The following is a 27492-nucleotide window of genomic DNA, read 5'->3' as shown; positions in this document are numbered from 1 at the left end:
TGCACGACAGACATAAAAGTATAAAAGTAATGGTGCTGTTTTTTGCTTCACTAAGTGATTATGTAATGTGATAAAACCTTGTGTATAACATTGCATATAAAAAATACAGTAAAGTGTCACTTCAAGGGTATAAAGCACTGCTGACACCTATTCAGATGAGTACAGGACAGTCAGCTGATTCAAAGAACACTGAATGGGTCGGCCAAATGTCTCATAGATCACAGTTACATCCCTTCGTAGCTCAACTGCCAGAAATATTTCTGAACCAAAGAGAAACGCAATAAGAAGCAATAAAAGGGTAAAAATACATTTCACAAGTTATCTTTTCCGTTTATTTAAGTAGCACATTTCATACAAGGGGTCAACTCAAGGTGCTTTATAAAATACGGAGGCCAAGTTTCAGTTAATTTAAAAGGCAATTAATAAATGCCATACTGAACAGTTTAAAGCCAGTTAATTAAAGCAAGCAAGTATCTATTTAATTTAGATTTACTTGTGGTCAAGTCCGAGCTCTTCAGGCAGGTTGTTTCACAGGTGAGGGGCAAAAGAAATACAACAACTAGAAGCAGCTTCACCACATTTGGTTGGATTTGTGGAACGGCTAATAGCCCAGTGCTTAATGATCTGAGAGGTTTATAGTGTGTAAGAAGGTCCATTAAGCTAAGCTGTTCAGTGATTTATGGACAAGAAGAAATATGTTGTAATGTATTCTGTAAGAAGCTGTTTGCCAATAGTGTGAATGGAAAATTGGAAGCATACACTGAGATTTTTTTTGTCTTCTGAAACAGTGGGGTGTATTTTTTTTTTTTTTTGGCAGAACTTGGAGTAAGCCAGTACAATAATTTAATTGACTGGAAATGAAAGCTTGAACAAGAACTTTAGGAAACAAGACTGAGTCAAGGAAGGGAATTACTCGACTCATTTTGGCTTGCTCATTTCTTTATTTTTGTACAAACAGTGAATGGCACATCATGAGTAACACTTAAAGTAATTAATAAGACTCTCTCTTTAAATATACTTTGTTTCATTTGTAACAACTTACATTTTCCAACTTGTAAAAGTATATTTTTGTAAAACAGACAAAAAAAACATGTACCAAAGGAGGGAAAGATACAAACAAGCATGCTGACTGCATATTCAACGCTGGAAAACTGCAACAATTGTTTTTGCATCAGTAACATCTATCATAGGTTTGAGAAGAAGAAAATCATTGCACATTGATTTTCAGCAAATATTCATAAAACCAAACAAAACTCATGCCATTCATGTGCAAACATATTTCTTAAAAATAGATTACAACTATGTGGCAGAGCTCCAAGAAGAGTTTATACCTTTTTTATTTAAACTAGTTGGAATCATGCTTTATAATTCAACTCAATTTTACATGCAGGAAGCAAAACGTTTTTGATTTTAGCTGCATTGACTTGTTACAAACTTTTGTTACATGTGTGAAAGGAGAAATACTGAGGAATGATTGTCCTGTAGCTACTAATTAGACCCGTTCAAGGAATTTAATCTCGTCCATGAAGCTTGCGATGCTGGTTCCCATTTTCATGAGTATAAGTGATCTCCAGCTCTTCTGAAAGTTCTGTAACACAAATAAAGAAAGTTTAACTATTTTTCACTTTTTCACCTCACTGATAGTGTTTAGATTCTGCAACATGTTCAGTATAAATCTAAACTAATTCCACCCTGACACATATCATATTGGTCGTGAGACGGTGCCTGTGACCATTCCTGGGATGTCAGCCACTCCTCTGGCTGGAGGCTCATTTGATATATGAGGGTGGAGGCTGCACATGGGGTTGAACTTCTAAAATAATCGTCCAGATTTTCCCCCTCTCTAACCCACCCTGACTGGTCTCGGTGGGTATTTCCCTTAGATTTCACGACAGGTTCCGGGGCGCAGATCAATCTGCCAGAACTCGTCAGCAAAGGCCTGGTAAAAATAGAACCGATCGGTTCTGCACAGACTGGTTTGAGGAGACGAGCAGCTGTGCTTTATGTAACACGGGGTGCTGCTGAAGGATTAACTAACATTTCTTGGATTCACACACAGTCTGAATTTCCACACCTGAAACATGACTTGGCAGAAAAGAGCTTGGCTTGATGTCTGACAGTGATCAGGGAGTGGTGTGCAGCAGATTTATTTTCACACATACGGTTGCTTCTCTAATCACTGCTTAATTGGATGTAATGACCAGTATTTTTATGCTCTTGATATTAAAACATTTTTATGTCCAGAATCACAATTCCAAAAAAGCTGTAAATGAAATGTACAGTTATAGTGCATGAATCTGGAGACATCCCTGTGCAAAAGGACAAGGCTGAAAGTCAGTACTGGATGCCTGTGGTCTTTGGGCCCTCAGGCTGCATTAAATACAGGTTTAAATTTGTTATGGACATCACAGCATGGACTCAGGAACACTTCCACAATTCATAGTCTGTAAACACAGTTCACTGTGCCATCCACAAATGCTCATAAAGCTCTATTATGCAAAGAAGAAGCCATATGTGAACATCATCCAGAAATCTCAAAAGTGGAAAACTGTTCTCACATTCGGTCAGACAAATTGAAAATTCTAATTCCTTTAAAAAAGCACGTATGCTACGCCTTTCATACTTAAGAGGAGAGGGATTCTCCGGCCTGTTATCAGTGGAGATTTTTAAAGCCTGCCTCTCTGATGGTATTGGGATGCATTAGCATGAGGAGCTTTAATATCTGAAAAGGCACCATTAATGCAGAAAAGTATGTACAGGTTTTTGAACAGCATATGCTCCCATCCAGCAAAAAATCTAGCAAATCTAGCAGGCCTGTTGAGCTAGAATCCTACATCAAACAAAAATGGGACGACATTCTCCTCTAAAAACATCAACTTTTTTAATATGTGTTGCTGCCATCAAACTCAAAATTACCTTATTCAAAAAATAAAATATGTACAAATTCTTATTTTTACCATTTCATATGTTAGGTTCTATTGTGAATAAAATATGAGTTTTAAATCTGCAACTCATTGCATTCTGTTTGATTTTATTTTATTTACATTTTACACAATGTCTCAACTTCTTGAGAATCAAGATTGTAAAAGTGCTTTGCTTTCTTTTCTGAGAATCAAACTGTTTATGAAAAAGGATTTAAAGGTGCAGATTAGTTTTGTTTGGTCTTCACTGCACATAAATGCTAAATTCTGTTAAATTGTGTAAAAAAAATATTTGCGTTGTGCGGTTTGAGTGAGTGGAATAATTTGAACCTTTGTGACCCGTTGGGCCTTTGGCTTGTGACCCAAGATTCCAGACAATCCATCATCCAGCATTTTAATTAACTGTATCATGTGTCTTTTGCATGCATAAGCAAATATGTGCGAACAGAAAAAAAGTTCCTGTGTGTCAGGGATAAATTGCAGTGGTTGACATTATAAACTAGCATCCAGAGTTAATGCAGGGACTGATAAATGAGCAGGATCTCTCACCTTAATGTCAGATGTCACGACCAACTTTGGCCATCATTGATTTTGGTCTGGAAGCAACAATTGTACATATTTAGCCCAAATCAATATTTTTGATCATCTTACTAAAACTATGTATTGTTTATTTAAATTAAATAAAATTAATATAGTGAGGAAAGGTTGAAACCAAACAAAGATGTGCTACCTTTATTTAGGAAGTGTTGTGTTGGTCTGCTGCTTCTCATGCTCTATTCTGTAAGAAATGCTGATATCTTTACTTTTTCTTGCAGAGAAAAATGCAACATTTTTAATACGAAATCTTAAAAAATTGTGTTGCTTACCTTTCTTTTTGTGCTTTTATTTTCTCATCATCATACCTGTGAAAAAACAGAAAGAAATCTGAGACTGGTGTGCTGCTTCATTCAAATATTCCTTTTTTGGCAGCGATGCAGCAAAACTCAAAGGATTACTGTTTGCAAAAGTAAGGAAGCCAAGTTGTGTGCTTGTTGTTGGCTTCGGTGACTCTCAAATCCTCATGAATTCAAAATTCTTTTAACTACAGGCAGATTTCAAATCTGAACAATTTCCTATATGTGTTTTTTAGTATTTTTTCCAATATAAGTCTAAGTATTAGAATTTGCTACAAATGACAAAAAAGTAAAACAAAAAAGAACTAATTTAGATCCATATTTTACTTCTTGTACAGTAACTATCGGTCATTTTAGTTGCTTTTTATACCAGCAGACAGGTGAGAAATGCTCCTGTACATCAAATTTACATATCTATGCTGTGCTAGCCTTCCAGAAATACACACCACATTGAATTATTCCCACAAGTATTTCAGTAAGTAGAGATCTGGTGACTCCAAGCCAAAGCCTAACTCCTCTTACTCTATAAATGGTGGCTTGACATTTTGGAAGGCACCGCATCGTCTTTAATCACAGGATAAAACTTTGCATAGTTTGTTTTAACACTTTCCTTGAAGGAAGTAGGTTTGTCTTTGGTTTCTTTTCTTACTTGTAAGTAAACACTGAGAACTCTATCCTGAAACCAACACTAAAAGTTACACCTCAGTTTCTGTACCAGAAACCCAGTGTTTGTCTGAATATGTGCTTTGCTTTCCAGGTATCTTGTAATGTATACACAAACATAAATTAGATTGGACATGGGTGAATTGTCTCAACAGCGACCCTTGGTGGTTGATAGTACTCACTGCAGCACACATTCAGGGATCTGGACGTGCTCCATGGGGATAATGTGGCTCAGTTCCTTCAGGGTGTGAACGTATCGGATCTTATCCATGAACTTCACACTTGGGAAAACATCGTGCAAAAACACAAAAATAATGTTCAAATTATTTTGTCCAACCTCAATGTTTCTCACTCTCTTTCTCTCTCTGTGTATGTGTGTGTGTGCGTTTGTGTGTTTGTTTGTCTGTAGCATCCCCATCGTATCTCATGAACCACAGGATGGATTTTAATGAAACTTTCAAAGAGCAATCATTGGATATAACTGACAACTGATTAACTTTTTGAATCAACCCAAGATTTACAGCTAAGTAACCTTAGCAAACACAAAAATGACTATAACTCTCAATTTTACAGATACTGACAGTCATCCCAAATACACACACTGAATGCCAACACATCTCACAAGATCTCACAATATCTCCTGAGATCATCCATAACAACATTTACAAAAAAGACTATCAGTCTGTCCTCTCCTCAGGTCTCTGACATGAAAGGTGGTGGACGATATGCATTCTTTCTAGACATACTAGCCTTTTAATGTTGGTGGTATTGAATACACTGTACCATCTAACTTCTGTATAACTTATTAGGTAATCTATCTTTTCTGCTTTTTAAGTAACATGCAAACATGAATGATAATGATCTCTCACCTGATGAAAGGTCTTGAGATGGCCAGGACAGTCCGGATAAACCATGTTGGGTGAACAATGATGAGACACTTCAGATTCTTTCTCAGTCTGCAGGAAGCATCAGAGTACTGTTAGGGAATGTGAGCATTTATCTCATTGTATTGTGTTTTTTTCCCCTCTCATTTCCACCACTTTGTCAGAATTCTGATATGGTTCTTCTCACTTTCTGTCGATCATCTGGTAGCATCTCTTCAGCCAGCTGATTCCAGGCATCTTCCTGCGAGGAGTTGCTCCGTTCAGGTAAACAATCATGTAATCTTCAGCCACCAGCAGCTCCAGGCTGCTCACGACGTACCTGATAAACAGAACAAGCAAACCAAACATCTGCATAAAAACAACACATACAAGGAAAACTGTTAGCTTGAACTTGTTAGCTCAGAATTATCATTTCATTTTATTTAAACCCTAAATGACCCTTGATGATAAAACAGATCAGGGTGCAGTAAGAATCACAGAAAGAAACCTACAGGAACAGATTCTCCATGATGTAGGTGTAGTCATCACAGCTGCTGTCGGGGAGGTAACAGGCCGCAAACACAATGATGGCGTTCAGACCCTCACCATAATAACCTGAGAGAACCAAGACAATTTTTTATTTCATTTTTCATTTTTGTTCATTTGTTTTTATGCAGCTTTGTTGTTTATCTGTTTGCTGCTTTGTTGTAACTGATTGATTGGGATTCTGAGATATAAAGTGTTTTCTGTATATTTTTTGTTTGAAATGTACTACTGTAAATTCATTTTTTTTGCCTTATTTTTCCTGCAAGTTTTAATTCAGTTGCAGTTATAGGGGCTTTGCCATTGTGACATGAATATTTATTTGGTAAAAACTGTTCGCACGCCCTTAAAATTGCAAATATAATGTATTTATGTATTTTAGTATCCATCAGTTTTTTTTTGTTACAGCCAGTGATGCACTGCAGTTAGTTCAGGTGTTCTTGCAACACTTTCCCACTGGTCTGAAATAGACCGAAAATTGAAACTGATGCTCTCACACACTGACTGACCTCCATGTGTGACGACCCGCAGGTAAGGTCTGATGATCTGCATGTCAATCCGCTGCTCCTGATCGCCGATAATCACTGTTCGCCACAGGCGACCAGATGAGTCTCTCTCTTCTTCACTGTCACCTGGAAGACGCTTGGCTGTGGCAACAGGAGTGTCATCTAATAACAAAAAAGAGACACCACTCCTGGTTAGATCATTCCTCAGTAGTTTTTTTTCTTAAGTTTTACAGTTTGGAAATAAATCATTTCAGCAGCACCCCAAAGCTACTCTTTAGCGAGAATGAGGTAATTGCTTTGTCTGTATGAGCTGAAATGCAAAGCAAGAAATTAAAAATTACAGCATTAAATGCCCTGATAAACAGTTCTGAAGGTATGATTGTTGCATGATCTACATCTCATGACCATACCTTCAGAGCTGTGTTTATCAGGGCATTTAATGCTGTAATTTTTAATTTCTTGCTTACTATGTCAGATTGGAAATAAATAAAAGGACAGATATGAAAATCTGAAGTTAGTTACTTTACGTATATCTATCTCTTGCCCTTAAAGCATCTCAGTTTCATCTAAATGTTCCCCAAGCTGGTTTTCTGACCTTCCCACTCCAGCTCGTTGCCGTTGTTCATGAATTCCAGTGAGTCAGTCTCATCCGGAGTCTCGATGTCGTCCACATTGATGTCCAGGTCGTCGGGTGTTTCCAGGAAGTCGTCGGAGAGCACAGAGCCCTCGCTCTGATCCAGGGACAGGTTCATGTCGGGGGCAACCAGAGTGCGCCGCTTTCTCTGGTTTATGGAGCCGCCGACATTCAAACTGGTGGGAGGATCTAAAAACAGCAGGAGAGTGTAAATATATCGTAATGTAGGAAAAAAGGCATCTAATGTTATATTTATTCCACTTACTGGTTCTGATGTCTGTCAAGCCACATGAGTCAGCATCTCCATCCTCTGGAAGTGGCCTGCCAGGTAAAATAATCACTTTTAATTGGCTGTTTGTTACTTTTAGCATCTAGGTTAACTGTTGCAATGTGCAGCAACACTGTGCAGTAAATGTGCAGTGAAAACTGACACTGTAAAGTGCAAATACCAAGTCACGCTCTTTGTTTCTTAAGAGACCCTGTACGGTGATGCGACCTTACTGCACCTCAGGAAATAATAACTACTTTTAAGGAAACCAACACCAGTAATTACTAACTCTCCTCTGACAATATGAAGTGCTTTGACGACAGATGCAGCTTCAGTGTGCAGTGATAAAAGAGTTAGATTACAGACGACAGTGTTTGTACTCTGCCAGCACACACAAAAGGATAAAGACATTAACACAGGGATTCATTCACAAGCACACCCAGAAACCCCGCAAGTACAGACTAGTTGATGGAGCTGTGAGAATGATTGTTGTTAAATTGCTGTTAGTAGCTTTGCACTAACATTTATGCAGGAAGGGAAAAAGCCAATTTGTAATGAAAAATCATTCTTCAGGTGAATAATACCCAAATGAATAAGAGTGGGTGGATGATTTTCTATTGCTTTTTCCAGAAATTTTATCTCTCCCAGCTGCTATTTTGTTCAGTGACATGATACAATCTCCTCACGTAATGATGGAAAGCACACACCTGCTTCCTCTCAAGCACACATGTGACTGACTTTCCACCCCAGCCGGACCTGTTGGTCCCAAGCTGGGCACAAATCAAGCAAACTTCAACGCTTTTCTCTCATACTCTTCTGACAAATACCTGGGGAAGTCCTCGTCCTGCCACTCGTCTTTCACCTCCATGCTGTCCATGCGTAAAGTGGCTTCCGCTGTTCCCATCCTCTGTCAGGGAGGAGGGGCCGCAGCTGGCTGTGAGCAACAAAAAAACACAATCATTTATCGCCCCATTCAGTGAGAGGCTGTACGTTAAAACTGGTATAATCCACACTGCTGTTAGCTGTGTTTAAGCGGGACTCCACCCATTTAGCACAACCCTGCTGATTTGATTTGGATTATCTGAATTTTGTCTTTAAAAAGGTGGGAGGCAACCAGACCATAATTATCTAAAAGCTGTACAGTCTCATTATGGAGAGCAGTGAAATTCAGAGCGAGCCTTTTCTGTTTCCAACTGTTAAAAATGAATCTTTCTTTTAAAATTATCTCTCAAAAGTCAAGAAAAGTTTAACTGAAGAAAGTCCACAAAAACACCAACTCCGTGAATGCATCTAAGTTTAATTAGCTGTAAAAATAGATGGTTTGAGAAGCAGCAGCATTGGTGTATTTATCACCTGCCACCAAAAGGTGAAGACTGTCAACAATTTGCCTGTGTCTGTGTGTGTGTGTGTCTGCTGGTTACCAAAATATCCTGTGAACAACTGGATGAATTTTACTGAAACTTGCAGAAAGCAATCAATTGAGTTTAAAACCCCCCAAAATGGCTAAAACCCTGTCAGTTTTAGAGATACTGGCATAATATTTAGTGTGGTAGCAGCTGAGACAGATCCTAAACACATATTTTTGAATCAACCCTATTTTTCTGTAAGCAAAATGTCTCATGAACATAAGGTGACCTTAGTCAAAACTCTGGCACGAAAGGTGGCGAGTGATATGCATTCCTTCAAGGAATGCTCAGCGTTTAATTGTTGTCTTGCACAAAAATGTTATCTCTTTCAGGCTAATATGAGCTACAGCATGCTCATCACCTACTATTAGCAGAAAGGACCCCCCCCCCCCGGCCGCCAAACAACAAAAAAAAAAACAAGTTGCTCAGACATCAGTCACTGGCCTGAGGCAATGCAACCAACTCATTTGTGTTTCCATTAGAGCTTCCTCACTTTATATAATCTAAACAAAAGTCTCAATAATTTGCAATAAGTGTCTGGTCTTGGGATGATGTACAGCTTTTACAATTTCTTGTATTGAAGTTATTTATAGCAGCCTAACATCAGTCATGCAGAGAAAGCATCATACAGTGTTGTGCCCGACCTACGTCACTGTCCCAGCCTGACTTTATTACAGCAGACGGTACTGCAGCCCATTTGTCCACTGGGTTGGCACTGATTTGCGGCAGCCTGCCCATTTATGAAAAAAATAAACAAAACAAAACAAAGAATAAACCACCAACAACAAGAAGCAAATTTTGGACTAAAGGCCGCAGGCTTTCAGACTACAGTCCTGGTGCTGCTACGCTGAGAATGGACTGTTTACGCAGTTTAACCCCAACAACAAGTTGCAGCGCTTCATATAAACTTAACGGGGAATTCTGTTACTGACAGAAAAGGCTGGTTGTTTTGGGAAATGGACGAACAGCCGAGCTGTTCATTCATTTCATTCCGAGAACAGACACAAAGTAATGATGCAGTGGCACATGTTCTGTGGGGATTTGTGTCCAGATGCCAGAGCTGCCTGAACTTCTCTCACACTGTCTCTGTTTTTTTAATATCAGTATTAGAAACAGTAAGCAAACTATTTAAAGAGAGAAAGAGAGAGCTTCATTACCTTACATTTGTTTTTCCTTATAACAACTCTCACTTTGAAAATCAGAGTATAACAAAAAAAGATCCCTTGGGAAAAGTTGAAGTATTTCATGTTTGCATGGCTTGCAGCTTGATACTCAGTGACAGGTCCACTAAGGAAGCTCTTTCTAAGACTTCACAACTACAGTTTGATCTTAATTTACTGACAGTGATTCAACAGCTAACATCAAATTGTTGCACCATAGCATCTTCTGGTGCTGCTTAAATCAAACTTAAAATTACCATTTTTTTGTTAAATGGGACAATTTCTAAATATTTCATATGTTTACTATGTTCCATCATGAATAAAATCTGGGTTTATGAGATTTAAAAATCATTACATTCTGTTTTTATTTACATTTTTCAGAATGTCCCAACTTTTATGGAATTGGGGCTGTACCATTTGTGCCTCCATACTAAGAAATCTGTCCTGAAGAGATACATTATGTCTATTTGTGAAATCATAAAAATCCTGTTCCATTCACAGGCAGGATACTCACATATTTTGACAAAGATCTCTGCTTGGCTTAGTGTTTTTTCCCCTATTGTCTTTAAAGCTGCTGCATGAAGGTCATCACTATTTGATTTTCCAGGTGATACACTCCTGTCCGTGGGAATAGGACTGCTGCACAATTCCTGTTGCTTGGAGATGCTGCTGATGGAGGCAGGGAGGCAGATTGTTTCCCCCTGTAGAAAGGAGAACGACGAGGAGAGACACCAGCTGACATCATCTTGTTGTCACATTTTTTATCATCCTATAGCCAAAAATGCTGTTTAGTTTGAACAAAATGATCTTCTCTTTTCTCTTTGCCTCCTGTTTACTTCCGCTCGTTCCTACTGAATCTCCCCTCTCCTCCTCCTCCTCCTCCTCCTCCTCCTCCCCTCCCCAGGCTGTAATCCTTCTGATGATGTCAGCCGTGTGAGAGCTGTAATATGATGGTTATGTAACTGCAACTGCCTACCTTCTGTTTGATTCTTTCAGGATTCTGTCTGAAGTCACGATCACCTGTTTGTCTCACGTTCAACCCAATCTGCGTCCCCCGTCCGTTGAGTTTCCATCCTCCTGTGAGCCGTAAAAGATGGATCTTTCTATTTCAGCCTTGTTTCCTTGGCAACAGCATCTTCCCGTATCTCTCCAGTTTTGTATTTTTCTCACCATCGAATGTGACCTCTCTCACTCTGGCTGAAACCCCTCCTCCACATGAACTCACCTCCTCTCCTGTAGCTTGTTGGCTGTGACGTTGGCTCCCGTCCTCACAGCTGCACTGAGCTCTGGGCAACGTCAGAAAACACAGAGAGGTACTTCTCCTGTACTGCTTTCATCTCCCAGCGGGAGCAGACACAGATTCCTGTTCTTTTCCACACTGTAGATAAACTTTACTGGTGTGCTCACTAATTCTGGTATTAATGTGACACTGCTGAAATACAGCAGTAGGTCTATTTATTTTGTGTGTTTGTCTGTTAGCAAAATATCGCATGAGCCACTGCACGAATTTTGATGAAACTTGCAGAAAGTGATCATTGGATGCACATCTGCAGGGGATTAACTTTTGGATTCAACACAATTTAAAATGTCTGCCACAGCCAACTGACCCAAAAAGCACTAAGATGAATATAATTTTATCAATGTTACAGGTATTGTGCTAAAATTTGGTGTGGTCATAGCTGAGACTGATCTGCCTTTAACTATTTGGAGTAAACTTTGTGTGTCTGGTAGCTAAATTTCTCATAACCCACTGAATGGATTTGTCATGGTTGGGGTTATGATGAACCCAGGAAGTGGAGACCGGCACAAAGAGTTCAAGGTGACACTAAAATGTTCTTTTAAAGAAAACAAAATTAAAGCCACATGACTTAAACACAAGGGAAGAACTGATTAAAACACAAAGAGTCCATATGAGCAGCATAGATCTGCTGGTGACCTGACGGAGATTTAAGGACTGGAGTTAATTGGGAGAGTAGCTGCAGCTGTGACTAATGAAACCCGGGAGAGGCGTGGATGGGTGTTGCAGGCTGACTGGAAAAACACTGACTGAGGAGTGAATGAGATAATGGCACAGAGGAGAATTCAAGGAAGCAGAACAACACAGGGAGTAAATAACAAAAACAGAAATGTACAACAGATAAACACAAAAAAACTGTCACAAAAATGACCCAAATAACACAGATTTTAATGAAACTTTCAGTTAATAATTACTTGATATACACCTCTTGCTGATTTACTTTCATGATGTCAAGATATCCTCTGCAGCTAATCGACCATAGAAAAGACAAAAAAAATTAACAAAAATAAGCAATATTTCAGTCAATTTTACAAACATTGAGCTAAAATTTGGAGTGAGAGTAGCTGAAAGTCGTTCACAGCACATACTCTGAGCATATTGTATTACATAACATTGTGAATAATGTTATGTTCAAGATTTGACCAAAATGTTTACAGTTTCATCATTTCTCAGCATTAGAACATCTTAGTCTAAAACTCTGGCATGAAAGGTGGGTAATATGCATTGATTCAAGTAATGCTTCAAATACAATCAAGTCTTCCCCAAATTTAAAGTTAAGCCAGTATGTTTCTTTAATGAATTGTATATTATTGTCATTGTTTAAGGCACAGGTATCACAAAGTGCTCCAATCATTCCCGGGGAGTATCTGGGTCACTGAAGTATTGACCATCCTGCCAGCAGATGGTGCAAGAGACATAAAAATAATTAAATAGAATCATTAAAAGGAAGAAAGAAAACCAGTCCTTATTATATCACAAAACATAAAGCTCGTATTACATGTCAGCATATTGAGCAACTTTTTTTAAAACATTAATTATATGGAAATAAATACAAAAAATAATAAAAAATAAAAAAAAAATAAGAATTGACTGGACAAAAACTAAACATCAAAGTTTGAGACAGAAAAATGTGACAAACCTTTGAAAATTAGATGCTTATTTTTGCTAACCTGTTTTTTCCAGTTTGACTCTAAAGAAACCCCTGAAACTTTAACATTCAATTTTAAACAGGATATACATTATATTTTCAAAGTACAGAGAATATAATTTAACAAACTTGCATTTCTCCACCACAGCTGACCTTAAGGGAAGATATAACCCAGAGATAATCTGCTCCTCTAAAAAAAGATCAACTCATAACTAAAGCACTTCTTTCTTTTTCAACAAGGGATACTTTTAATTTTCATCCAATATGCTTGAGAAATGTTTACAAGGAGCACATTTCTTTTCCCTCCAAGTTGTTTCTTGCAGAACTGGAACCCTGCAGCTCATGTTTGGACAGATGTTGAACAACACCAACACCAACACAGTCACCCAGCACATTGGTGGCGGTCCTCAGACGATCCCTGCAGCAACACAGACACAAGACAGAAGATATAAATCTGTGTCTGAGCAACTCGTTTGTTACAGGATACTTCCTGAGTAAAAGCTTAGCAGATTTACAGGTGGAATTAAATTGAACCTAAATAATTTAAAACCACACCAATGGGCCTGGATTAGACAAATGAGTGCACTTACAGAATCCAGTCGACCATCAGGAGCAGAGGTATGTTTTCAGTGGGCAGTCCAGCTGATGACAACACAATCACCATGGTAACCATGCCAGCCTGTGGGATGCCTGCTGCACCAGTGCTGGCTGCTGTAACAATCAAACTGGGCAAAGAGACAATAATTATCCTCTAACAGTTTCAACTTACGTCTAAATCGTCCAGAAACACTAAAATTTAAAGGCTTAGAATTCCTTGAAGGAATTTCCATCACCTGCTGCGTATCATGTTGGAGTTTTAGACTAAGTTCATCTTATGTTGAGGAATGAGTTGTCAATTTTTTGGTCAAATGCAATATCATAAGATGTTATGCTCAGAGTCTGTGTTGAGGATGACTCAGATACGACCACACTAATTTATAGGTCAATGTAAAATCAACTGAGTTTTAGCCATCTTTGTGTTTTTGATGTTGATTAACTGTGGCAGCCATCTTAAATTGGATTGACTCCAGACGTTAATCAGATGTACATCCAAAGTTTTAATAAATGCAGAATAATGGTTCTTGGGACAAACAGATAAACAGGGTGACTCTAGCAGCTAATGCTACAGTTTTAAGTAAAAATCTTGCACAGAGAGTAGCGCCTCAAGTATTTATTGTAACTAACTCCCAGCTACAACAACATTAAACTTTAGCACAATACCTGTAAAAGAGACAGAATTATAGACATTTTTGTGTTTTCTAAGGTCAGTTGGTGGTCATGTTGATGTCTAATCAGCTTAAAATATGCATTTCTAAATGATAAAAACCAGTAAGACATTGTAACTTAAAGACAGAGTACCTGAGGACAATCATTTGTCCAAAGTTAAAGGGTATGTCATGAATCTGGGCTATAAATAAAGCAGCCACTGCTTCATATAGAGAAGAACCATCCATATTTACGGTGGCGCCCATCGGGAGCATGAAGCGGGTCACGATTTTGTCCATGTTGTGGTTCTGCTCCATGCAATGAAGAGTAACAGGTAAGGTTGCAGAACTGTTAAAACACACGCACATAAGCTTGTTTATTAAGATTGCTCACATTCCATCACTGATGGCTGCATTGCTGTTTGTTTATTGACCTGGATGAGGTGCCAAATGCTGTGGTGAGAGCCTGAAGGATTCCTGCAAAAAATCTCAAAGGATTCTTTTGTGTCACTATGAAATAGATGAGTGGCAGCGTGATGAAGCTGTGGATGATGAGGCCAGTGATCACAGTCACAGTGTACATGGTAACTGCATGAGCTACATTTGTTGTGTCTGCCATCTTCACAATCTGTCCTGCTAGCAGGAAGAGGAATCCCACTGGAGAATACCTGTCAAAAGGAAAGGTGAGATGCATTATGAGAGATGCAATGACTTATAAAAACTAAAGAGAAACCTTAAAACTGAGTGGCACAGATAAGATCTCCACCAGTTCATGGTACAGATTCGTAAAGAGTAAAAATAAATTTTCTGATGAGATTAAAATCTCCTAGAGTCCCAACACCTTACAAATTAAAGGTCTAGCATTCCTTGAAGAAATGCATATTGTGTGTTTTCGACCAAGATTATCTTTTGCTGAGAAATTATGAAGTTATAGCAGTTTTAGTCAAAGCTTGAAGATAACATGATGCACGACCTTATGCAATATCTTGCATGATCTGTTAGCGCTTGGCAAACACAGTATGTAGTGAATGACTCTCAGCTACAACCACACCAAATTTTAGCTCAGTATCTGTATGATTCCCTGAGGTACAGACATTGTTTTGTAGGCTGTTACTGATTAAGTGTGTCGGTTATAGATGTACATCCAACAAATACTTTCTGAGTTTCAATAAAATCTGTCTTGTTTTGTTCATGATATGCCTATTAACGGACAAACTGGGCTGACTCCAACAGTTAATGCTAAGGCTTTAAGAAAAGATGTTCTTGAACAATATGTTAAGACCATGCTCAGCTAGTACCACACCAAATTATAGCTCAATATCTGTAAAACTGACTGAGTTATAACCATGTATGTGTTTTCTATGGTTGATTAGCTGTGACAGCCATCTTGAACAGAGTTGACTCCAAAAGCTAATCAGCTGTAGATGTACACTCAGTGATTACTTTTTACAAGTTTCATTAAAATCTATTCAATGATTCCTGAGATATTTTGGGAGCAAACAGGCTCACACACACATGTACACATATATGGCCAAAAAAACATTATTGTCCACCTTCATCTATTGACATCGGTCAGTAAACATTAAGATTAGCCTTCACTTCTTACCAGATGACTATATTAACCAGCTGCATAATGGCTTCATTCAGACAGGTAAAGAAATCCCTGAGAGGTTTTCCTTTTGACTCCATACTGCTCAGGACGAGGCCAAAGGCAGCGGAGAAGATCAACAGACCCAAAATATTGATGCCATCTGAGGTTCCCACCATTGGTACTGATCAGAGATAAAATAAAGTCAAACTAGAGGTGAAATACTGATAATAGTATATATAAACAACAACAGAAACCTCACTGTTTGAAGGTGTATTCATGACATCCAGATGGTTTCCTGAAGATTTATAAACTGTTTTATACTGAAGAAGGGAAAAAGTACAAACAAATGTTAAATAATTGTGATGGTATAGATGTAAAAATTGGAGTAGAAACATCATTGATCTTACTTTTTTGAAACAAGCTTCCACCAGATTTGATGGCAACATGTTTCTGAAAAACACAACAAATATTATAAAACATAAACACACAAAATGTAGCATTCAGTGTCCTGAAAAAGGCTTTGATTCACACCTGATCAGGTCGAGGAAAGAATCCACACTCTGCACAGTCTGTGATTTCCCACCAGAGGGCTCTGAGGTTTGCCTGGATGATTTCCCAGGCTTGATGGAAACAGCCAGAGCTATACCAGTGAATGTGGCAATGACAGTGGTGACCATGTAGTAGCTGAAGGCTCGTAGCCCAATTCTCCCATAAGTCTTTATGCCTACATTTGACATACCTGCAATTCAAAGAAGTAGCTGTAAAATGCTAATGAAAACCACACCAACCCATTAAAAGACTTAATCAACCTTATTTAAAAATATTTTTTCCACTGAAATACATTGAGATTTCTTTAATTATTTTGAAAACAGGGTTCTCATTGAAATCTGCTTTAGCTACTTGTTCTGTTTTTGTCTTTTTTTTTACTGCCTTTAGCTTTTAGCTACTGTTCTGCTACTTCTGGCTTTTGCTACAATTCGGTTACTTTTATCTAGCCTTTTGTTACTTTTAGCGCTCAGTTAGTGTTTTGCTACTTTGGAGTTTTAACTAGCATTTCCGTTGTTTTAGATATTAGCTAGTTTTTTGCTTCTTTTAGCTTTAATAACTCCGTTTCAGTTTCTTCAGCGAGTTTCAGTGAAGTCATTCATTTGTGTTCATGTGGTATTTTGCAAAAATATGCAGAGTGAACGAAATTCTCTAGTTTTCTGTTTTAATTGTTCAGATGTTATACTTTGTGTGAATTGTGTATGTTTTGGTGTGGTAGTAGCTGAGAATGAATCACAACACAAACATACATGGATTAACTTGTTTACAGACGTAAAAAAAATTGCTCTAAGTTGTTATCTGTTGCTGATGTCCTCGTCTGAACCTTTCTGAACGATTTGTTTAAGCATTTTGTTTTATTTAGGCTGGAAAGTAGAAGGGGCAGTTAATCATTTTCATGTCTTATTTACACCAAGAGATGAACCTTATGCATCCGTTATAAAGTTGTTAACCTTTACACCAGGCAATAAAGAAACTTTTGATTGGGTGTACTTTGTGTTTGTTTGCTGTGTTTTTACAGAATTATCAGAAAGTCCATTTCTATAGGAACTTATCACAGATCCAGACTGAGACTTTGGCCAAACTGAAGAACCCACCTGTAATCAGACTGGAAATGACCAGAGGAAGCACCATCATCTTTAAGATTCTCATCAGGAGCTCTCCAGGAAAAGTTACGTACATTATTTCCCTGGGTGACATATTAACTTGTCGCAGAGCAAAGCCCAGGCCAATTCCTCAGGAACAAAGATACAGTTTGAAAGTCAAGGTTGGTACACAAATAGTGCAACTCAGAAAACAAACAAAAAACTGACAGGGAAATAAATCATGATTGAAACCAGTCAGAATAAAAGAGATTTTAACATTCTTCTTACCTACTGCCATTGCAGTCATTGTGAGAATCACAAAAGCATTTTTCTTGATAAAAGTCCAAATATTCCATTTTTTCTTATTGAACATTACTTGACTTAAAGGCTCAGAACAGCTGTGGTTCAACTGGTTCTCTTCAGGTTGTACTGCCTCTCCTGACTTTATCTCTAACATTTTCTGAGAACTTTGAAACTTATTGTTCATAATTAACTCCTACAGCTAGTATGACTGCAGAAAAACTGAGAAACCATTTGGTTTCGTACCAGAATTTATAGAAATATACTGTATGTAATACTGACCCCTGGTGTTTCAAACTGGTACTGCAGTCCAAATTCAAAACAGCAAAGAGGATTCTTCTTTCTCTCCTGAATAAAACACTCCAATGTACAGAGACAAAATAAGCAGTTTCTAATTTGCCTGTACAGTTTCTCTCAGTCATTACAGGCTTTTTCAGATTTTTATTCCTGTCTGCAAGTGTAGTGTCATGGTAAAAGATTTTAATAATTACAAAATAAACAAAAAGCATACTAGAGAGCTATGTGCTGTTCATCAAGTCCATCACATTTTAACTTACATGTCTTTTTAACTTTTTGTTTAAATAGGACAAATGAACAGGTACTACTAGACAGGTACATGGGTTTGAATTATCAAGAGATGGATGATTTTGTATTATCTGGCGATGTGTGGTGTCAAAAAAAATTAAAATAATGCCTTTGAATTTTAATTGGCTGCCTGTCACCCGTCCTGCCTGTTTCACTCACACAGAGACTCAGAGGCAGACCAGCGCATGCTCAGGCTCACACCGCACATACAGGAGAAGCAGCTCTTTTCCTTTTTTGTGTGGGTTTTTAACTAGATAAAAACCATCAGGCCTTCTTTTAATATTAACTTCAAGTAGTGGAGCTAACCAAAATGTCTCCAAGTCCTATTTAATTCACTCTATCCTTTATCAGCCAACTAAAACACCTTCTTTGTTTTGCTTTTTCTTTTTCTTGACATGTTATAATAGTGGTCTGTGCTGAATGGCTGTGCTCCTCTCAGGTCTAGTGCAATGACAATTAATTCATTAATCAAATGCTTCAATTAATTTCAATAAATTTGTCTTTAAACCACCATTTTTTATAATAGTATTAAATCAAACAACAAAGGCTTTTATCAGTTTTAGGATATCATTGCTAAATTCATTACTTCCTCAGCCCTTATAATTGATGTTAAATTGGAATCTGAGTGTTACAAATGAATGTATTTACACGTTCACATTTAGGTCTGCATTTATTATTTCACTGGTGCATGCCTATTACAGTAGCTTGCTTAGATAAAAAGACAAACAAGAAGTCTGGTCTTCAACCAGAGGGCCTATCCTATCCTGCTGCATGTTGTTGACAAGGTAAATACTCAATTATGAGCTAAGCTCTTTAGTGGTTTTACTCCAGCTATGAGATATTGATACAGTCTGATCAGCATGACACACAATAGACAAGGTTTCAATTTGAGATGTTTGTATGGCAAGCAGCTCCAGAAAATAACTTTTTCCTTTAAGTTTTAGGAATTAATTTCAGCTCTTCTCCCCTCCTCTAACTATTCCCTTTACCTCCCATTAATAGGACAGAAGAATTCTTCAAGTAAGCTATGGCGTTCCTCATGAATCAAATGTTAAGCAGTAAAATGAAGAGTTTTTCCGGAGGAGGTGGTGGAGATGACAGTGCAGCAGGAGCAGGAGGAAAGGAAACGCCTGAGTCCAAAGGCATGTCCAGGGAGGAGTTCGAAGAATACCAGAAGCAGCTGGTGGAAGAAAAGTGAGTATAAAGACGCTCATATTACATGCACATATTTATCTAAACACGAATTGACACATGCGTTGTTTCAAGATTATAAAGTATGACCTCTTATAATGATATTAAATCACATGATAAAAAGGCTCAATATGCAATATAATTGGAAGTGTGCTGTTTAACAGATAAGAGGCAGATATTTGATAGACTGAAAATAATTATTGCTCAACAATACAAATCATTTACTATCAGTCATGCAGGGATTACTGGGTGTGATTACTAATACTTATAGCAGGGTTCTAATTTGTGTTTGTCTCTGAATCACAGCTATAGTTACATGACAGATTTAGATACCAGTAAAATAATGAAACAATATTATTTAACATTGATTTATTTTTCAAAGCTTGAACACACATCTTATGGCACAATCCACAGATGCCATGTGGTCCAAGTTTTTTTGTAATTCCCTGACGAGACAGTTGGAAAAATTTTCAACAAAAGAAGCACAGATTGATATTTCCAGAACTTTTAGACTCAGAGAAATGTCTTGAGTCTTGCAAATGTTTCTAGCTGATTTTTAATAAGTGATGAAAGCATCTTGTATGGTCTTGGTCTACAGCTACTCTGAATTTAAAGATGATTTAAGCAGGATCTTAACCAATCTTTGACTTCTTCCTGTTTGTCTTTATAGGTTACTGTCCTACCTTTACTTTTGTCAAAGAATGTAAAAAGATCCTTATTTTCATGCATATATAGTCTATATGTTAATAGCTTCCGACAGGTTTGTGCAGTAAAATCAGATTACTTTGTGTGGGTGTGTATTAGATGGTTTGAGTAAGCTTGTACCTGTAAGGGATGTGTTACGTCAGCGGATGTGGGCCATGTTTACAGGATAGCTTTAGGTATTTTCCTGAGACTTAAATTAGCCAGAGAAGCAGATTAAGCTTGTGTCTAATAACTTGTCAGGACAGAAGCCGCCATTAAACACATCTCCTACCCAGTGCGCTTTAAAACAATAATTATTTAATCATCTTACAATCTCATCTACGGCTGAAGTCTTTGTTGTCTTCAATTAGGTGAAAGGCAAATTTTAACGAAGTTAACGTCTTATTGTCAATGAGAAAAGGCGAAAGATAAACAGGCTTTCCTTTTTTTTTTCTTTCCAAGTGGTATTGGACGTTCATTTAAGTATTTTTTTCTTAATGTATAAGTTCAGTATTGAATTACAAAACAAGAAAAAGGTTTCCTTGTGAATGCATGATTGTCTCTAGGTGTACCCCCTCTTTTTTCACAATGAGAGCAAGAAAGAGCTTCAATAAAAATAGAAAATAAAATAATATATGTGCTAATTATTCAATGTTTCCTGGTATTTAAAAACCAAGCTGCCAATTTATGGGGCTGATGCAGCACCTCAAACCTGCCTGTTAAAGTAAATGGCTGCTAAACGGCTCAGTCAGTTTTACAGATACTGAGCTTGTATCTGCTGTTAAATCAGGCTATAAAACAATTAAAGGTAAAGTACTACTGATTTTGTGTTGTTGTTGTAACTCTGTTTAGATATGAAGTGAATTCAAGTTATCAAAACTTTAAAACAAGTTCAATAAGGCGTGAGTTTACTTTGCCGTTTCTGTGACTTTCAGCGAGATTGAAGCACAAACGTGTGTTTCAGTTAATTCTGATATTGTCGGATAGTTTACTGACGGCACCTCAGCCCGAGGTGAATAAGATAAGAGAGTACAGTCCAGGCCGTGACATCAAGTAAGAGAGCATTTGTGCCAAGCTGCAGCTCTCGGGGAAGCTAATCTTATTACAGCAGACCACCCTTAAATAGACACAGGTCAAATCCACCAACATGGAAACTCCCAAATACCACTGATAATGACATTATTTAGGTGCACTGACAGAACTGGGCTAACGACGTGCGTGACGTCAACTCAGANCTTGAGAAATGTTTACAAGGAGCACATTTCTTTTCCCTCCAAGTTGTTTCTTGCAGAACTGGAACCCTGCAGCTCATGTTTGGACAGATGTTGAACAACACCAACACCAACACAGTCACCCAGCACATTGGTGGCGGTCCTCAGACGATCCCTGCAGCAACACAGACACAAGACAGAAGATATAAATCTGTGTCTGAGCAACTCGTTTGTTACAGGATACTTCCTGAGTAAAAGCTTAGCAGATTTACAGGTGGAATTAAATTGAACCTAAATAATTTAAAACCACACCAATGGGTTAGGGTTAGACAAATGAGTGTATTTACAGAATCCAGTCGACCATCAGGAGCAGAGGTATGTTTTCAGTGGGCAGTCCAGCTGATGACAACACAATCACCATGGTAACCATGCCAGCCTGTGGAATGCCTGCTGAACCACTGCTGGCTGCTGTAACAATCAAACTGGGCAAAGAGACAATAATTATCCTCTAACAGTTTCAACTTACGTCTAAATCGGCCAGAAACACTAAAATTTAAAGGCTTAGAATTCCTTGAAGGAATTTCCATCACCTGCTGCGTATCATGTTGGAGTTTTAGACTAAGTTCATCTTATGTTGAGGAATGAGTTGTCAATTTTTTGGTCAAATGCAATATCATAAGATGTTATGCTCAGAGTCTGTGTTGAGGATGACTCAGATACGACCACACTAATTTATAGGTCAATGTAAAATCAACTGAGTTTTAGCCATCTTTGTGTTTTTGATGTTGATTAACTGTGGCAGCCATCTTAAATTGGATTGACTCCAGACGTTAATCAGATGTACATCCAAAGTTTTAATAAATGCAGAATAATGGTTCTTGGGACAAACAGATAAACAGGGTGACTCTAGCAGCTAATGCTACAGTTTTAAGTAAAAATCTTGCACAGAGAGTAGCGCCTCAAGTATTTATTGTAACTAACTCCCAGCTACAACAACATTAAACTTTAGCACAATACCTGTAAAAGAGACAGAATTATAGACATTTTTGTGTTTTCTAAGGTCAGTTGGTGGTCATGTTGATGTCTAATCAGCTTAAAATATGCATTTCTAAATGATAAAAACCAGTAAGACATTGTAACTTAAAGACAGAGTACCTGAGGACAATCATTTGTCCAAAGTTAAAGGGTATGTCATGAATCTGGGCTATAAATAAAGCAGCCACTGCTTCATATAGAGAAGAACCATCCATATTTACGGTGGCGCCCATCGGGAGCATGAAGCGGGTCACGATTTTGTCCATGTTGTGGTTCTGCTCCATGCAATGAAGAGTAACAGGTAAGGTTGCAGAACTGTTAAAACACACGCACATAAGCTTGTTTATTAAGATTGCTCACATTCCATCACTGATGGCTGCATTGCTGTTTGTTTATTGACCTGGATGAGGTGCCAAATGCTGTGGTGAGAGCCTGAAGGATTCCTGCAAAAAATCTCAAAGGATTCTTTTGTGTCACTATGAAATAGATGAGTGGCAGCGTGATGAAGCTGTGGATGATGAGGCCAGTGATCACAGTCACAGTGTACATGGTAACTGCATGAGCTACATTTGTTGTGTCTGCCATCTTCACAATCTGTCCTGCTAGCAGGAAGAGGAATCCCACTGGAGAATACCTGTCAAAAGGAAAGGTGAGATGCATTATGAGAGATGCAATGACTTATAAAAACTAAAGAGAAACCTTAAAACTGAGTGGCACAGATAAGATCTCCACCAGTTCATGGTACAGATTCGTAAAGAGTAAAAATAAATTTTCTGATGAGATTAAAATCTCCTAGAGTCCCAACACCTTACAAATTAAAGGTCTAGCATTCCTTGAAGAAATGCATATTGTGTGTTTTCGACCAAGATTATCTTTTGCTGAGAAATTATGAAGTTATAGCAGTTTTAGTCAAAGCTTGAAGATAACATGATGCACGACCTTATGCAATATCTTGCATGATCTGTTAGCGCTTGGCAAACACAGTATGTAGTGAATGACTCTCAGCTACAACCACACCAAATTTTAGCTCAGTATCTGTATGATTCCCTGAGGTACAGACATTGTTTTGTAGGCTGTTACTGATTAAGTGTGTCGGTTATAGATGTACATCCAACAAATACTTTTTGAGTTTCAATAAAATCTGTCTTGTTTTGTTCATGATATGCCTATTAACGGACAAACTGGGCTGACTCCAACAGTTAATGCTAAGGCTTTAAGAAAAGATGTTCTTGAACAATATGTTAAGACCATGCTCAGCTAGTACCACACCAAATTATAGCTCAATATCTGTAAAACTGACTGAGTTATAACCATGTATGTGTTTTCTATGGTTGATTAGCTGTGACAGCCATCTTGAACAGAGTTGACTCCAAAAGCTAATCAGCTGTAGATGTACACTCAGTGATTACTTTTTACAAGTTTCATTAAAATCTATTCAATGATTCCTGAGATATTTTGGGAGCAAACAGGCTCACACACACATGTACACATATATGGCCAAAAAAACATTATTGTCCACCTTCATCTATTGACATCGGTCAGTAAACATTAAGATTAGCCTTCACTTCTTACCAGATGACTATATTAACCAGCTGCATAATGGCTTCATTCAGACAGGTAAAGAAATCCCTGAGAGGTTTTCCTTTTGACTCCATACTGCTCAGGACGAGGCCAAAGGCAGCGGAGAAGATCAACAGACCCAAAATATTGATGCCATCTGAGGTTCCCACCATTGGTACTGATCAGAGATAAAATAAAGTCAAACTAGAGGTGAAATACTGATAATAGTATATATAAACAACAACAGAAACCTCACTGTTTGAAGGTGTATTCATGACATCCAGATGGTTTCCTGAAGATTTATAAACTGTTTTATACTGAAGAAGGGAAAAAGTACAAACAAATGTTAAATAATTGTGATGGTATAGATGTAAAAATTGGAGTAGAAACATCATTGATCTTACTTTTTTGAAACAAGCTTCCACCAGATTTGATGGCAACATGTTTCTGAAAAACACAACAAATATTATAAAACATAAACACACAAAATGTAGCATTCAGTGTCCTGAAAAAGGCTTTGATTCACACCTGATCAGGTCGAGGAAAGAATCCACACTCTGCACAGTCTGTGATTTCCCACCAGAGGGCTCTGAGGTTTGCCTGGATGATTTCCCAGGCTTGATGGAAACAGCCAGAGCTATACCAGTGAATGTGGCAATGACAGTGGTGACCATGTAGTAGCTGAAGGCTCGTAGCCCAATTCTCCCATAAGTCTTTATGCCTACATTTGACATACCTGCAATTCAAAGAAGTAGCTGTAAAATGCTAATGAAAACCACACCAACCCATTAAAAGACTTAATCAACCTTATTTAAAAATATTTTTTCCACTGAAATACATTGAGATTTCTTTAATTATTTTGAAAACAGGGTTCTCATTGAAATCTGCTTTAGCTACTTGTTCTGTTTTTGTCTTTTTTTTTACTGCCTTTAGCTTTTAGCTACTGTTCTGCTACTTCTGGCTTTTGCTACAATTCGGTTACTTTTATCTAGCCTTTTGTTACTTTTAGCGCTCAGTTAGTGTTTTGCTACTTTGGAGTTTTAACTAGCATTTCCGTTGTTTTAGATATTAGCTAGTTTTTTGCTTCTTTTAGCTTTAATAACTCCGTTTCAGTTTCTTCAGCGAGTTTCAGTGAAGTCATTCATTTGTGTTCATGTGGTATTTTGCAAAAATATGCAGAGTGAACGAAATTCTCTAGTTTTCTGTTTTAATTGTTCAGATGTTATACTTTGTGTGAATTGTGTATGTTTTGGTGTGGTAGTAGCTGAGAATGAATCACAACACAAACATACATGGATTAACTTGTTTACAGACGTAAAAAAAATTGCTCTAAGTTGTTATCTGTTGCTGATGTCCTCGTCTGAACCTTTCTGAACGATTTGTTTAAGCATTTTGTTTTATTTAGGCTGGAAAGTAGAAGGGGCAGTTAATCATTTTCATGTCTTATTTACACCAAGAGATGAACCTTATGCATCCGTTATAAAGTTGTTAACCTTTACACCAGGCAATAAAGAAACTTTTGATTGGGTGTACTTTGTGTTTGTTTGCTGTGTTTTTACAGAATTATCAGAAAGTCCATTTCTATAGGAACTTATCACAGATCCAGACTGAGACTTTGGCCAAACTGAAGAACCCACCTGTAATCAGACTGGAAATGACCAGAGGAAGCACCATCATCTTTAAGATTCTCATCAGGAGCTCTCCAGGAAAAGTTACGTACATTATTTCCCTGGGTGACATATTAACTTGTCGCAGAGCAAAGCCCAGGCCAATTCCTCAGGAACAAAGATACAGTTTGAAAGTCAAGGTTGGTACACAAATAGTGCAACTCAGAAAACAAACAAAAAACTGACAGGGAAATAAATCATGATTGAAACCAGTCAGAATAAAAGAGATTTTAACATTCTTCTTACCTACTGCCATTGCAGTCATTGTGAGAATCACAAAAGCATTTTTCTTGATAAAAGTCCAAATATTCCATTTTTTCTTATTGAACATTACTTGACTTAAAGGCTCAGAACAGCTGTGGTTCAACTGGTTCTCTTCAGGTTGTACTGCCTCTCCTGACTTTATCTCTAACATTTTCTGAGAACTTTGAAACTTATTGTTCATAATTAACTCCTACAGCTAGTATGACTGCAGAAAAACTGAGAAACCATTTGGTTTCGTACCAGAATTTATAGAAATATACTGTATGTAATACTGACCCCTGGTGTTTCAAACTGGTACTGCAGTCCAAATTCAAAACAGCAAAGAGGATTCTTCTTTCTCTCCTGAATAAAACACTCCAATGTACAGAGACAAAATAAGCAGTTTCTAATTTGCCTGTACAGTTTCTCTCAGTCATTACAGGCTTTTTCAGATTTTTATTCCTGTCTGCAAGTGTAGTGTCATGGTAAAAGATAATTACAAATATAACAAAAGGAACACTAGAGAAGTGGTTTCCAAACCCGGGTCCTCAAGGAACACTATCTTGCATGTTTTTTTTGTTTTTATGCTGTGACACACCTGAGTGAGTGAGTGAGTGAGTGATTAACAAGCTACTGAAGACATTGAAAACATGCAGAATAGTGTTCCTTGAGGACCAGGGTTGGGAACCACAACACAAGAAAACCATCTGCTGTTCATCAAGTCCATCACATTTCATTTTACACTTGTGAGTAACTTTTATGACTGTTTTATTTTGTTTTAAATAGGAAAAATGAACAGGTTCTACTTGACAGGTACGTGGGTTTGAAAACAATAAAAATGCCCTCTTCCAGTTGTAACACTGAATTAAATAAACCTGCAGCTCAATTTTGAAGAGAAACTGAACCGACCCTGCTCTGTCCTTAAATTCATTTCAGTTCTAAGATTTGTCTCAAATTAATCCGCAGTACTGACCCTTATTTTACTGTTTCTCTTCTGGTCATTCAGCTGTTACAATGAATTATCAAGAGATGAATGATTTTGTGTTATCTGGCAATGTGTGGTGTCAAAATAGTGATCAGATTTAAAACCAGAAAAAAAGCAAAAAAAATACACAAATGTAACTTTCAATGATGGGGTGCCGTATTTGAAATTTGAGCATTCTGTCTGTAACATCAAAAATAAAACCATGTACTGATTGTTTGGTGAAGGTGAAAAACACATTAATTACATTAGACAGATGTTCCCAATTACATGTAAGAAAATGATTTTAAAATGCATTTTTCTGAATAATCAACTAAAGTTCAAATGCCAGAGAAAAAAAGCTTTGGCTGTAAGTAAAATTTAATATCATGCTGCAACAATGCAACTGTTGCTGCAGAGAAAATTTACCTATTTTATTGGTGAGTTTTACATGGAGAGATGTTTATATGATGCATGCAGTTATCATTTTGTAAGATGTTTTTTTGTAACTGTCTTATAACAACAAAACACACACACAAAAACAAAAATGAGGCCTGAGTTTAGATAAAAGTGTTGTTTAAGGCTACATAAAGCTCCAACTACATGTTGGTTAATGACAGTTTTGCAATTTACATATAAAAATACCTTCCAAATCTGAAATTTCCATGAGTAATTTTCCTAAATTCCTCATAACACCTGCAATATTATCATGGGTTTATTTTTCACTCCTTGTATGCAATTCAGCTGAAAATACAACTTGTGATTAGGCTGAAAGGTTTGACTACAGCAA

The 27492-nt window shown here is 37.6% G+C and overlaps 3 protein-coding genes across 5 annotated transcripts; all 3 read right to left on the bottom strand.

Annotated features, from left to right (window-relative positions):
* Window positions 1-927: 927 nt before the first annotated feature.
* Window positions 928-11697, bottom strand: atcayb (ATCAY kinesin light chain interacting caytaxin b). Of its 3 annotated transcripts, none has more exons than XM_025004802.2 (15): window positions 11083-11697; window positions 10834-10934; window positions 10372-10558; window positions 8119-8225; window positions 7289-7344; window positions 6985-7212; window positions 6393-6551; window positions 5853-5955; window positions 5549-5680; window positions 5347-5433; window positions 4660-4758; window positions 3788-3823; window positions 3652-3699; window positions 3471-3517; window positions 928-1588 (listed from the first exon to the last, which is right to left on the bottom strand). In XM_025004802.2, the coding sequence occupies exons 4-13, from the start codon at window positions 8193-8195 to the stop codon at window positions 3654-3656; spliced, it is 1023 nt and encodes a 340-aa protein (XP_024860570.1). In that variant the 5' UTR covers window positions 8196-8225; window positions 10372-10558; window positions 10834-10934; window positions 11083-11697; the 3' UTR covers window positions 928-1588; window positions 3471-3517; window positions 3652-3653. The 3 variants fall into 3 exon arrangements, with proteins under 3 accessions (XP_024860570.1, XP_024860571.1, XP_017266580.1); XM_025004803.2 differs by lacking the exon at window positions 11083-11697 and adding an exon at window positions 11028-11046; XM_017411091.3 differs by lacking the exon at window positions 11083-11697 and having other exon boundaries at window positions 10834-11048.
* A 70-nt stretch (window positions 11698-11767) lies between these two features.
* On the bottom strand, window positions 11768-25987 carry LOC108232840 (excitatory amino acid transporter 1-like). The gene is made up of 11 exons (XM_017410888.3): window positions 25745-25987; window positions 25469-25606; window positions 24360-24567; window positions 24236-24278; window positions 24088-24148; window positions 23844-24009; window positions 22672-22905; window positions 22392-22586; window positions 21584-21718; window positions 21271-21411; window positions 11768-13079 (listed from the first exon to the last, which is right to left on the bottom strand). The coding sequence occupies exons 1-10, from the start codon at window positions 25941-25943 to the stop codon at window positions 21273-21275; spliced, it is 1518 nt and encodes a 505-aa protein (XP_017266377.1). The 5' UTR covers window positions 25944-25987; the 3' UTR covers window positions 11768-13079; window positions 21271-21272.
* LOC108232941 (excitatory amino acid transporter 1-like) lies at window positions 13044-17797 on the bottom strand. Its single transcript, XM_017411090.3, has 10 exons — window positions 17554-17797; window positions 17278-17415; window positions 16169-16376; window positions 16045-16087; window positions 15897-15957; window positions 15653-15818; window positions 14481-14714; window positions 14201-14395; window positions 13393-13527; window positions 13044-13220 (listed from the first exon to the last, which is right to left on the bottom strand). The coding sequence occupies exons 1-10, from the start codon at window positions 17750-17752 to the stop codon at window positions 13082-13084; spliced, it is 1518 nt and encodes a 505-aa protein (XP_017266579.1). The 5' UTR covers window positions 17753-17797; the 3' UTR covers window positions 13044-13081.
* Window positions 25988-27492: the final 1505 nt, after the last annotated feature.

Source organism: Kryptolebias marmoratus, linkage group LG20, assembly GCF_001649575.2.
Source record: "Kryptolebias marmoratus isolate JLee-2015 linkage group LG20, ASM164957v2, whole genome shotgun sequence".
NCBI lineage: Eukaryota > Metazoa > Chordata > Actinopteri > Cyprinodontiformes > Rivulidae > Kryptolebias > Kryptolebias marmoratus.
This window is presented reverse-complemented; position numbering and strand designations above follow the sequence as displayed.

Bases quoted from the DNA above. Each gene is read 5' to 3' on its own strand.
- LOC108232941 (XM_017411090.3), bottom strand. From the start codon at position 17,752: ATGAACAATAAGTTTCAAAGTTCTCAGAAAATGTTAGAGATAAAGTCA. The intron at 17,416-17,553 runs GTAAGAAGAATG...TTTGTTCCTGAG, and splicing joins AATGACTGCAATGGCAGTAG to GAATTGGCCTGGGCTTTGCT. The intron at 14,396-14,480 runs GTCAATAAACAA...GTGTTTTAACAG, and splicing joins GCATTTGGCACCTCATCCAG to TTCTGCAACCTTACCTGTTA.
- LOC108232840 (XM_017410888.3), bottom strand. From the start codon at position 25,943: ATGAACAATAAGTTTCAAAGTTCTCAGAAAATGTTAGAGATAAAGTCA. The intron at 25,607-25,744 runs GTAAGAAGAATG...TTTGTTCCTGAG, and splicing joins AATGACTGCAATGGCAGTAG to GAATTGGCCTGGGCTTTGCT. The intron at 24,568-25,468 runs GTGGGTTCTTCA...TTTGAATTGCAG, and splicing joins CATTTCCAGTCTGATTACAG to GTATGTCAAATGTAGGCATA.
- atcayb (XM_025004802.2), bottom strand. From the start codon at position 8,195: ATGGGAACAGCGGAAGCCACTTTACGCATGGACAGCATGGAGGTGAAA. The intron at 7,345-8,118 runs GTATTTGTCAGA...TTTACCTGGCAG, and splicing joins CAGGACGAGGACTTCCCCAG to GCCACTTCCAGAGGATGGAG. The intron at 3,824-4,659 runs GTGAGTACTATC...GTTTTTTCACAG, and splicing joins ATCCCTGAATGTGTGCTGCA to GTATGATGATGAGAAAATAA.